The sequence below is a fragment of the Aethina tumida genome, chromosome 5 (genome assembly GCF_024364675.1).
Source record: "Aethina tumida isolate Nest 87 chromosome 5, icAetTumi1.1, whole genome shotgun sequence".
Lineage (NCBI taxonomy): Eukaryota > Metazoa > Arthropoda > Insecta > Coleoptera > Nitidulidae > Aethina > Aethina tumida.
Window position 1 is genome coordinate 23,366,873 of NC_065439.1, and position 13,164 is coordinate 23,380,036.

The window sequence follows — 13,164 nt, forward strand, 5'->3', positions numbered from 1 at the left end:
TTTCTGAAAATCTCAATTTTTACTTAATAAGAAACATATTAATATGTTCACAAATATACAAATTTAATGTAACAATGTACTTAAAATGATAGGTTAATAAATAATTATAATTATCTTTTCCTTTCCATATACTCTTATCGTCTTTCCAATGGTTCTAATGGTTGGTCATTATACTACATTATAGATGCATCCATGGACATGGACAAAGAAGGAACATTTCGGAGAACTGACTATTTAATAACGCAAATTTTCATGAGAATTAAACTCAGGAAACTGTAAAAGTGCTGATTCTTTAATAAGTCTTATAAGAAGATTGGAGTTCTAACTTAATATTGATCCGCAGATTTTCGACTCGCCATTTTACTTATCCATGGAGAATATCAACTATTTTCAGAGCACCCCTTCTGATCTGCCTGGTAGAGCCTAATAATAATCACGAACAATTTAGGTTCAACAATGAAGAAAATCTGATTGAAGTTTGTCTTTAAGAAAAATAATTATTTAGATTTTTAAACAAAGATTTTAATAATTTAAAAACAATTCCTTCTTAATATAAAATCGGTTCTTTTAATCGAAATTTTTATTTCAGTTTTCATTTTTCTAATCAATAATTATATTAATTCATTATTATAATACTTATGACAGCCATCAAGCGTTTGTTCATGAACAATTGATGATTTGTACCATTTCTTAAACAAACGTAATATACATAAACATTATTATTTGTATTGGATACTACTCTACTCAAAATTCGAATTTTGCATTTGTTCGTGTAAGAGTGACAGAGAGAAAAATACACGTTAAAGAATGTTAGAGAAGGATGAAGATTACAACATAATTGTGCCGATCAAGTAAGCTGTGCATTTTTTTTAATCTGGGTCTCAACTCGGGGCATTTAGTACATTTTGAAGCATTTCGATAAGTTGTGCAGTGACAATTATTAATCTTGGAGTTAATATTGTAAGTATATATTAATTAATTAAAAATATATGATTATACGTATAAAAATTGCGTGTTATATATAAAGAAATCAATTGGAATATGCAATTAACATCTAAATGCGTTTAAAAAACAAATGTACTAACTTTGGCACAAAACTTGAACGACTTAAGGATTCTTTGTTACCAAATTTATTAAGAAATTATTATGTTCTGAACTAACACAAATTTATAAAAACTGTTTCTAGGAACGAATTTTTTTTAATCATCACGCGCATGTTCCTAAACAGTTGTTGCTTTTTACCACATTTTTTTACCAATTCAATACTATTCGACTCAAAATTCGAATTTTGCATTTGTTCGAATAAGAGTGACAGAGAGAAAAATACATGTTAATGAATGTTAGAAAAGGATGAAGATTACAGCAGAGTTATGCTGATCTAGTAAGCTGTGCATTTTTTTAATCTGGGTCCCAACTCGGACCATTTAGTTCATTTTGAAGCATTTAGATAAACTGAGCAGTGACAATTATTAAGCTTGTGGTTAATATTGTAAGTATATATTAATTAATTAAAAATATATGATTCAAATCAATTGAAATATGTAATTTTAACGTTACCTATGCATTTCAATATTTGGAACTGGTGTAAGTAACTCTTAAATACAAATTAATATCTAAATATGTTTAAAAAACAAATGTACTAACTTTGACACAAATACTTCAACGGTTTAAGGATTCTTTTTTACCAAATTTATTAAGAAATTATTGTGTCTGAACTGAGACAAAATTATTAGAACTGTTTCTATGAACGAATATTTCTAATCATCAAGCGCTTGCTCATGATCACGCAATACATGTTAATGTTAATAAATGTTAGAGTAGGATTAAGATGGCGACAAAGTTGTGCTGATCAAGTAAGCTGTGCATTTTTTATAATCTCTGGCCCAACTTGGGGCATTTAGTTATTTTTGAAACATTTTGATAAGGTGTGCCATGACAATTATTATTATTAAACAAGGAATAATATTATATATATTAATATAAATGAATATAATATATAATTATTATCAGTAATAAAATAACATAAAAATAAAAATTAAAATTTTTATTCAATCATCAAAAAGACATCTCTCACATTAATATTGCTTCTTATTATGCTTTGTTGCAATTTCCGCAAACTCAGTTCATGCAATTAATGCACTGAATCCACGTTTTTTGTCTATGTAACGGAGAAAATCGCATTTACAAATACTACAGTTCATGTTTTTATCAAGAAATAATCGTAATTAGCAACTTTTACACCACTTCTTTAAGGATAAGTGGTTCCTTTTTTTAAATCTTAAAAACCAGTCTTCTCCAGGTACTCCATCTTTAGAGGGAGTTTGCAAATCATTTTCTTTGACAAATTGTTGAACAAGCAATAACATTTATTTTCTTGACAATTCAAATCCACATCCAAGGTAACAGTCCATCGGAAAGACGTTTTTCATTTTCACATGAATGTGTGTTTTTTCCTAGGGATTCACTTTCTTGTCCACTTTTTTCTCAGATTCACTCACTAATTGTATTTTTGGATATTTTATGGTGCTGTTTGATATTGTTTTCTTTACATAATTTAGAACCATCGTGAGGTTTCAAAAGTATTATTATATATATTCGAATAAATAAGGGCCTATTGCGGACTTGTCTCCTGTACAAATTTAACCCAATGCACTTTACATTGAATTAATTTGTTTGATAAATAATTACATACTCTAGTTATTTTATTTAAAATAAAAAAATAAATTGAATCTGATTGAGTATTGTTTGTATAACTAAAGTTGAAAAATGATGCTCGTAATAAGCTGAATTAAAATGTCGTGCTTTTTACTTTTAAAAAACGCAGGTTCTCTTCTCTTATTGGGACATTTGTTACTTGTTTCAATTATATTTTTTATATACGCATTTTAAATCATATAAAAATTTATAGTTTTTATGGATATCTTGGTTATGATGCTTTTTTATTATTATAGGACGTACCAAAGCCGTTAGGAATACAACAAGCAATGAACTCTCAATGTTTTAACCATTAAAAGGAAATTTATAAAAAATTATTAAAAATATGTAATACTTGGATAAGCAAAGAGAAAACGATATTCAGTTCCCTCATGCAATTGGGTTCTGACCCGGAGTCTTGATCTCTATTTATTTTCTCGCTAATTGGACACTGAAAAAAGATGCGCAAAAAGTTACCACGAATGCATTTATATTATGATGATCAATCACTGATATCATTGGAAAAATAATAAAAGAACAGAGGTAATAATGATTTTCATGTAAATAGTAATTTTAATTGATTATTTGTGAATAATTTCAGGTGGGTCCTGAACAAGACCAGTTAACAAACCAACTGGTATCGCAAAGTAAGTTTTTATGCATATTACATGTTTTGTTACCGTAAAATGTTGATTAATTTATTGAAACAATATTTTTTTCTAATCTTACAGAACATACCAAAGCCGTTAGGGATATAAGAATATAAATAACTAATCGACCCTAAATGTTTTAACCAGTAAAAGGACATTTTTTAAAATAACTTTGCTTAGATAAGTAGAGAGAAAACGATTTTCAGTGTCCCATGCAATTGGGTTCTGACCCGGAGTCTTGGTCATAGAACTATTAAGCTCTACTAGGCAGCTTTGCGGCAGCAGTGCGTCAGACCTGACATTGACGGGGTCCACTGAAAATAGTTGATACTTTACTTGGATAAGTGGAGTCGCGAGTCCAAAATGTGCACTTTAATATTGAGCTGGATTCTCAATCTTGTTGTTAGTCATCCCCATATAATACCTCACTGACTAGACAATGGAAAAAGATTCATAAAAAGTTTTCGTGAAGTCCACGGACGCATCTAAATTATTATGATCAATTACTGGCTTCATTGGAAAAACGATAAAGGAACAAAGATAAAATATTAATGGTAATAAAAAATAATATTGATATTCAAGTAAATAGAGATTTTAATTGATTATTTGTGGATGATTTCAGGTGGGTCCCGAACAAGACTGGTTTATCAATCAACTGGCATCACAAAGTAAGTTTTTTTACATATTACAGGTTTTGCCACCCTAAATTCAATCTGTAGGTCAAAGTAATTATGGATATAAATAAGTATTGAACAAATTAATGTTTATTGATTGATTTATTGAAGCAATATTTTTTTCTAATCTTACAGAACCTACCAAAGCCGTTAGGGACATAAATAAGTAATTGACCCTCAATACTTTACTTGGATAAGTAAAGAGAAAACGATTTTCAGTCCCCCATGCAATTGGGTTCTGACCCGGAGTCTTGGTCATAGAACTATTAAGCTCTACTAGGCAGCTTTGCGGCAGCAGTGCGTCAGACCTGACATTGACGGGGTCCACTGAAAATAGTTGATACTTTACTTGGATAAGTGGAGTAGCGAGTCCAAAATGTGCACTTTAATATTGAGATGAATTCTCAATCTTATCTTGTTGTCATCCCTATATAATACCTCGGTGACTGGATACTGGAAAGAGATGTACAAAAAGTTTTCGTGAAGTCTACGAACACATCTAAATTATGATGATCAATCACCGGTATCGTTAGGAAACAATAAAGGAACAGATATATGACATTTATTGGTAATATATAATAATATTAATTTTCAAGTAAATAGTGATTTTAATTGATTATTTGTGAATGATTTTAGGTGAATTTTGAACAAGACTAATTAATCAACCAACTGGCATCGCAAAGTAAGTTTTTCTACATATTGCAGGTTTTGTTACCCTAAATTCAATCTGTATGTTAAAGCCGTTAGGGATATAAATAAATATAGAACAAATTAATATTTACTGATTGATTTATTGAAGTAACATTTTTATTCTAATCTTACAGAACATACCAAAGCCGTTAGGGATATAAATAAGTAATCGACTCTCAATGTTTTAACTATTAAAAGGACATTTTTAAAAATAACTAAATTAAATAAAAGTTTTTTGAATATAAATTATTAAAAATAGTTAATTAATACTTTTCTTGGATAAGTAAAAAGAAAACGATTTCCAGTCACTCTTGCAATTGGGTTCTGACCCGGAGTCTTGGTCATAGAACTATTAAGCTCTACTAGGCAGCTTTGCGGCAGCAGTGCGTCAAACCTGACATTGAAGAGGTCCACTGAAAATAGTTGATACTTTACTTGTATAAGTGGAGTCGCGATTCCAAAATGAGCACTTTAATATTGAACTGGATTCTCAATCTTGTTATTAGTCATCTTAAAGGATAAGTAGTTTAGCAGTTTCGAAAATTGAGTTTGTTGCTCATAAAAATTTGCGTTGTTAAATAGTCCTTTCCAATGTTCTTTCTTTAGTTAAAATATTTAGAGAAGATTTTCTATTTGTATTCTCGCTGATACTAACAAGAGGCGCAAGTCCATGGTCGCATCTAGAGTATGTCTACCCACAACTGACACCACTGTGGTGTCAATAATTTTTAAGGTCACTTATTCGGTTAGCTTTCGCGCCGATTACACCAATTATGTATATACTGTCAAAATTTAAATTGTATCAACTGTAATCGTACACAAATATTCGATTCTTATTGCTTTAACTATTAAAGGAAGCATCACTTAATAAACACACATACACAAGTGTTTCACTAAAAGTTTCTGAAGATCGCGAGCCTAACAAATCGTAAACTTTTAATATGTGTAAAATTGTTGGCATTGATCGTGACGCGTAATCCGTACAATGTAGACGTAGTCCCTGTAAGACGTAACGTAGAACGTATCACGCAATTAGCACAAATGTTCATTCTTTGCTTCTAAAATTTTGCGAGTTAAATTGCTACTTTGGTCATAAAATGTAATCCGTATAACGCAGAACGTAGTCCGTCAATCGTATAACGTAGACCGTATAACGCTTAGCAAAGATACGTATGACGTAAAACGAAACGCAAAAACGTAGAGCGTACAACGTAAGTCATACCATGATTAACGTAGCAATTCGTAGAAACTTAATACATCTTGTAAACCGCAAATTGCAAAAATACGTTTAAATAAAACGCATCGGTATCGTTGCATAAAACGTAAGCCCGTAAGCGTGAAAGGCCACAATTTTACTCAACTTTGATATGTTGTTTTGAAATTAAATTAAATATTCTTCAAAATTTGCGTTCTTAAGTACTTATCTTAAATATTCCTTCTTTAGTTAAAACATTTACAAAAGGTTTTTTGATCTATTTATAGTTGTTTAGATTTTGGTAAATTATAACTTAGTATAAGAGCTACATGTAACTTGCTTGCTATAAACATCATATTGTTTTTTCTATATATTTTTTAATGTAATTTAATAGTATGTAAAATATTTTCAATGCATTTAAACAACAACTGGATGTATAATACTTTGAGGGTTGTAAGAGACGAAAATTAAGATGTATATAAATATTCGATTCTTATTGTTTAACTATTAAAGGAAGCATCATTTAATAAGCACACACACAAATGTTTCACTAAAAGTTTCTGAAAATCGCGAGCCTAACAATAAGGAAACTTTTAATATGTGTAAAATTGTTGGCGTTGATCGTGACGCGTAATCCGTACAATGTAGACGTAGTCCCTGTAAGACGTAACGTAGAACGTATGACGCAATTAGCATAAATGTTCATTCTTTGGTTCTAAAATTTTGCGAGTTAAATTGCTACTTTGGTCATAAAATGTAATCCGTATAACGCAGAACGTAGTCCGTCAATCGTATAACGTAGACCGTATAACGCTTAGCAAAGATACGTATGACGTAAAACGAAACGCAAAAACGTAGAGCGTACAACGTAAGTCATACCATGATTAACGTAGCAATTCGTAGAAACTTAATACATCTTGTAAACCGCAAATTGCAAAAATACGTTTAAATAAAACGCATCGGTATCGTTGCATAAAACGTAAGCCCGTAAGCGTGAAAGGCCACAATTTTACTCAACTTTGATATGTTGTTTTGAAATTAAATTAAATACTCTTCAAAATTTGCGTTCGTAAGTACTTATCTTAAATATTCCTTCTTTAGTTAAAACATATACAAAAGGTTTTTTAATCAATTTATAGTTGTTTAGATTTTGGTAAATTATAACTTAGTATAAGAGCTGCATGTAACTTGCTTGCTATAAACATCATATTGTTTTTTCTATATATTTTTAATGTAATTTAATAGTATGTAAAATATTTTCAATGCATTTAAACAACAACTGGATGTATAATACTTTGAGGGTTGTAAGAGACGAAAATTAAGATGTATATAAATATTGGATTCTTATTGTTTAACTATTAAAGGAAGCATCATTTAATAAGCACACACACAAATGTTTCACTAAAAGTTTCTGAAAATCGCGAGCCTAACAATAAGGAAACTTTTAATATGTGTAAAATTGTTGGCGTTGATCGTGACGCGTAATCCGTACAATGTAGACGTAGTCCCTGTAAGACGTAACGTAGAACGTATGACGCAATTAGCATAGATGTTCATTCTTTGGTTCTAAAATTTTGCGAGTTAAATTGCTACTTTGGTCATAAAATGTAATCCGTATAACGCAGAACGTAGTCCGTCAATCGTATAACGTAGACCGTATAACGCTTAGCAAAGATACGTATGACGTAAAACGAAACGCAAAAACGTAGAGCGTACAACGTAAGTCATACCATGATTAACGTAGCAATTCGTAGAAACTTAATACATCTTGTAAACCGCAAATTGCAAAAATACGTTTAAATAAAACGCATCGGTATCGTTGCATAAAACGTAAGCCCGTAAGCGTGAAAGGCCACAATTTTACTCAACTTTGATATGTTGTTTTGAAATTAAATTAAATACTCTTCAAAATTTGCGTTCGTAAGTACTTATCTTAAATATTCCTTCTTTAGTTAAAACATATACAAAAGGTTTTTTAATCAATTTATAGTTGTTTAGATTTTGGTAAATTATAACTTAGTATAAGAGCTGCATGTAACTTGCTTGCTATAAACATCATATTGTTTTTTCTATATATTTTTAATGTAATTTAATAGTATGTAAAATATTTTCAATGCATTTAAACAACAACTGGATGTATAATACTTTGAGGGTTGTGAGAGACGAAAATTAAGATGTATATAAATATTGGATTCTTATTGTTTAACTATTAAAGGAAGCATCATTTAATAAGCACACACACAAATGTTTCACTAAAAGTTTCTGAAAATCGCGAGCCTAACAATAAGGAAACTTTTAATATGTGTAAAATTGTTGGCGTTGATCGTGACGCGTAATCCGTACAATGTAGACGTAGTCCCTGTAAGACGTAACGTAGAACGTATGACGCAATTAGCATAAATGTTCATTGTTTGGTTCTAAAATTTTGCGAGTTAAATTGCTACTTTGATCATAAAATGTAATCCGTATAACGCAGAACGTAGTCCGTCAATCGTATAACGTAGACCGTATAACGCTTAGCAAAGATACGTATGACGTAAAACGAAACGCAAAAACGTAGAGCGTACAACGTAAGTCATACCATGATTAACGTAGCAATTCGTAGAAACTTAATACATCTTGTAAACCGCAAATTGCAAAAATACGTTTAAATAAAACGCATCGGTATCGTTGCATAAAACGTAAGCCCGTAAGCGTGAAAGGCCACAATTTTACTCAACTTTGATATGTTGTTTTGAAATTAAATTAAATACTCTTCAAAATTTGCGTTCGTAAGTACTTATCTTAAATATTCCTTCTTTAGTTAAAACATATACAAAAGGTTTTTTAATCAATTTATAGTTGTTTAGATTTTGGTAAATTATAACTTAGTATAAGAGCTACATGTAACTTGCTTGCTATAAACATCATATTGTTTTTTCTATATATTTTTTAATGTAATTTAATAGTATGTAAAATATTTTCAATGCATTTAAACAACAACTGGATGTATAATACTTTGAGGGTTGTAAGAGACGAAAATTAAGATGTATATAAATATTCGATTCTTATTGTTTAACTATTAAAGGAAGCATCATTTAATAAGCACACATACAAATGTTTCACTAAAAGTTTCTGAAAATCGCGAGCCTAACAATAAGGAAACTTTTAATATGTGTAAAATTGTTGGCGTTGATCGTGACGCGTAATCCGTACAATGTAGACGTAGTCCCTGTAAGACGTAACGTAGAACGTATGACGCAATTAGCATAAATGTTCATTCTTTGGTTCTAAAATTTTGCGAGTTAAATTGCTACTTTGGTCATAAAATGTAATCCGTATAACGCAGAACGTAGTCCGTCAATCGTATAACGTAGACCGTATAACGCATTAGCAAAGATACGTATGACGTAAAACGAAACGCAAAAACGTAGAGCGTACAACGTAAGTCATACCATGATTAACGTAGCAATTCGTTGAAACTTAATACATATTGTAAACCGCAAATTGCAAAAATACGTTTAAATAAAACGCATCGGTATCGTTGCATAAAACGTAAGCCCGTAAGCGTGAAAGGCCACAATTTTACATAACTTTGGTATATGGTTTTGAAATTAAATTAAATACTCTTCGAAATTTGCGTTCTTAAATACTTATCTTCAATATTCCTTCTTTAGTTAGTACATTTACAAAAAGTTTTTTGATGTATTTATAGTTGTTTAGGTTTAAGTAGATTGTAACCTCAGTATAGGAACTGTATTTACCTTGCTATAAATATAATATTGTTTTTTCTGTTTTTAATGTAATTTAATAGTATATTAAATATTTTTAATAAATCTAAACAATATCCAATTAAATGTATAATACTTTGTGTGTTGTAAGAGACAAACATTATAAATATATGATTCTTATTGTTTGAACTATTAAAGGAAGCATCATTCATAAAAGTGTTTCACTAAAAGTTTTTTAAAGATCGCGAGTCTAACAATGCATAAACTTTTAATATGTGTAAAATTGTTGGCGTTGATCGTGAAACGTAATCCGTACAATGTATACGTTGTCTCTGCAAGACGGAAGGACGTTTAACGCAATTGTTACTTTGTTCGTAGAACGTAATCCGTAGAACGCAGAACGTAGTCCGTCAATTGTTCTATGTAGACCCTATAACGCATTAAATAACCAACATTACTATTCATAAAATAATATACACCAACAAATACAAACATAAATGTACATACATACATACAAATGACATAAATTTTAAAAAAACAATTTGTCATGATCTTAATCTTTAAGTCATGTCAAAAGTCTGGGGAAATTGTTTTCACCAACCGAAAACACTAAAAACTCTATAATATTACAGTCAATTTAAGGTTTTCTATGAAGGAATTTTTATTACCAATTTCAATGTTTCTCTCAGATGACAGACATTGACAGATGGCGTACGTTGACCCCACTCTCCTCCTACGCTTAGCGTAGGCTCGTGCATTTCCGACCGTGCCGAACGAGTGTATTCGGCTCTTGCTTTTTCGTCTCTCTTCACTTGGCCCCCCTGATAAAAAGGGGGATAACCAACATAACAAGTCAAAACAAAAATAATCATCAAACACACCTTCCAAAACAATATTAGCAAGAAGACCAGATGCTGTCTGAATACAGATAATTACATAATTCTGTTGGATACTTAACTAGTTTATCATTTTATTAGACGACGGCCACGATGGCAGGAGATGAGCCGGACAAGTTGCGACCGAACATTCGAGTGCAAATCCTCAATAATTTAGCCGAAAGAATGGACGTGGACGAGGAAGATGAGAACGAAGAGGGTGAAATTTCCGATAACGACAACGATGAGGGCCAAACGGCACAACCACCAACAAGTGCTGCAAATGAAAACTCAGAGGTAACAACACAGCATGCATACAACATTTCTGTGCTAACCAAAGTACATTTTTAGATGTGGACGAACACCAAAGCGGCATTCACTACAGGAATAAATATTTTCGGCAAACAGGAACAAGAGAAGTTGCAGGAACGCGCAAAAAGATTTGCTCTTCGGCCTGAGGAGATAAATTCGTTCACGGACGCGGATCTCCAACAGCTACACTACACTTTGGGCATAACAGCTGAGAATGAGTCTAACGTTCGTTTTGATGCTGTACATTTACTTGGGCTACAAGACATGACCCCCGAAGATGTTCTGGACTATTTTGGGAAATATGCACCAAGTTCTATTGAGTGGGTGTCCATGGAGAGTTGTAATGTTATTTGGCTTGATAAAATCTCAGCAGCCAGAGCGATGTTTTACTGTTCAAAAGTAGTTAAAGGCATGCCAGTGAGGGCGGCGTTTCCAAAGGATGTAGACATGTTGGATGATGACGAAGGGGATGACATGGCTGTGGGTTTAATAACCAACAAAAATAGAGAAGTGACTTTGAAAGAGGATGAGGATATTCAGAGCAAGATTGATTTTAGAAATGCAGCACAAATAGAGGACATAACTATACCAATACCACCTGGTTATTGGAGACTTGGAAACACTCATGAAAAATCCAAATGTATCCTTTTACGGTATGCTTTCAAAACTGACAAACAACCGTACAAAATTGAAAGTTTAGCAAAATATTACAAGAAACTGGGCAGTCAACTACTTAAAAAGAAGGAAAGCAAAGGAATATTTGACAGAAATAAAGATTTGAGTAACAAGGACAAAAATCCTTGGGGAGTTCTTGCCAGAAACTGGGATGAAGATTCAATGTTTCGCGAAAGGGAACCAATTATGCCTGAGGAGGTAGTTTCTCCCGTGAAAATTAAGAATCCAAGTATCCTCGTAAGATTGGGTAAAAAAACTGAAGTTCCTGATGAAAAACTGTCTTCTGAAGAAAGTTCAGATGATGATGATGAAGAGGCAGATGAAAAGAAATCGAAGTCAAAAATACCAAGGATGAGAATGTATGCAGATGAGGAGGAAGCTAAAATGAAAAGGAAAAAGGTAATACAAACATTGAAGAAGCAAACAGAAAAGTTGGAGGAAGACACAAAAGATTTGAGAAATGTTCTTGGTGTCACCCACAGGAGGATGCCTGTGATGGATATGGTTTCTCAGACAGGAGAGCATGAACAGAGTGATCTTGGTTTAAGATTAAAAAACAGAAATAAACAAATGGTGTTCGCAGTCGACCGCACTGACTTTGAATTGGATCAAAGTACACACCGAAATGAGCCTAGATCAGATGCCAGATCATTTTTGGATAGGAGACGAAAGGGTGCTGTATCTCCGCGGAGATCCAGGCTGAGGTCGCCTGAATTTAAACGGGCACCGTTAAGAAGGAAATCCCCTTACAGATCCTACAGATCCAGAACGCGCAGCAGAAGTCCGGATTTTCGTAGGAGGAGGAACATTTCGGAAGAAAAAGACACAGATAATCACCACAGCGAGTATCCGAGAAGTAAAGTGGCGGTGGTAATTAAAACGCAAAAGAAACCAGCTGTGGCTTCTACAGTTTGGTCCAGGGTGAAACGTCCAGAGAAGATAAGCGAGTCAAGCCAGTCTGATGAAGAATCTTCTGAGTCAGAGGAAAGTTCTTCTAGTGAATCTTCCAAGGGAGAGGATATTTATGTAAAACCCAGAGGGATGAGATCTCTTAAAAGGCCTGGTTTTAATCAAAGCGTGAAAAGTAGGTTAAGCAACAAAATTGATCATAAGAATCCATTGAAAATTGAAATTGCCAATGATATATTTTAGCACAGAATTATTTGCTATATTTTAAGTTTAAATTTGTTTGACAGCTTCTCTGTATATAGAGAGATTTTGATATGAATATTTTTTATATAATGCATCAACTGTTTTACTACTATTCTGTAAGTTAATGTGTATGTATATGAATTAAATTATTTCATATTATATTATTGTTTTATTAATTTCCCCAAGTAATTTGTTGATTATTATTATTTATTAAAACTTATAATGAATACAATTTTGAACTTTGACATATTTTATTAGATTATATTTTAATAAAAAACTGCTATTGTTTTAATTTTATATTTGAATTTAATTAATACCTTTCATTAAGGTATTGAGAAGACTAGACAAAACTAAATAGTTATTAAAATTGATATGAAAACACAAATATTATTCATTGAAATACAGTTTATATAAATTTAAGAGAAAAAAAAACTATTTACCTCAACAAATAAGTGATAAAAGTGAAAAAGTTACATGTGAATTGTTAATAAATTTAAATTCCAGGGCATACAATAAAAATATAGAAAAATCTAAACA

The 13,164-nt window shown here is 31.7% G+C and overlaps 1 protein-coding gene and 1 long non-coding RNA gene across 3 annotated transcripts; both read left to right on the plus strand.

Annotated features, from left to right (window-relative positions):
* The first annotated feature begins 880 nt into the window (after positions 1-880).
* Positions 881-10,046, plus strand: LOC109606342 (uncharacterized). Of its 2 annotated transcripts, XR_007548174.1 has the most exons (9): positions 881-960; positions 2,952-2,997; positions 3,059-3,237; positions 3,296-3,341; positions 3,426-3,898; positions 3,967-4,012; positions 4,154-4,586; positions 4,655-4,700; positions 4,843-10,046. It is a non-coding gene; the product is annotated as an uncharacterized LOC109606342 (long non-coding RNA). The 2 variants fall into 2 exon arrangements; XR_007548175.1 differs by lacking the exon at positions 881-960 and adding an exon at positions 1,414-1,489 and having other exon boundaries at positions 2,952-3,237.
* Positions 10,047-10,443: 397 nt separating this feature from the next.
* Positions 10,444-12,786, plus strand: LOC109594477 (nuclear cap-binding protein subunit 3-like). The gene is made up of 2 exons (XM_020009699.2): positions 10,444-10,785; positions 10,840-12,786. The coding sequence occupies exons 1-2, from the start codon at positions 10,603-10,605 to the stop codon at positions 12,625-12,627; spliced, it is 1,971 nt and encodes a 656-aa protein (XP_019865258.2). The 5' UTR covers positions 10,444-10,602; the 3' UTR covers positions 12,628-12,786.
* The last annotated feature ends 378 nt before the right edge of the window (positions 12,787-13,164 follow it).

Bases quoted from the DNA above. Each gene is read 5' to 3' on its own strand.
- LOC109594477 (XM_020009699.2), top strand. From the start codon at position 10,603: ATGGCAGGAGATGAGCCGGACAAGTTGCGACCGAACATTCGAGTGCAA. The intron at 10,786-10,839 runs GTAACAACACAG...GTACATTTTTAG, and splicing joins CTGCAAATGAAAACTCAGAG to ATGTGGACGAACACCAAAGC.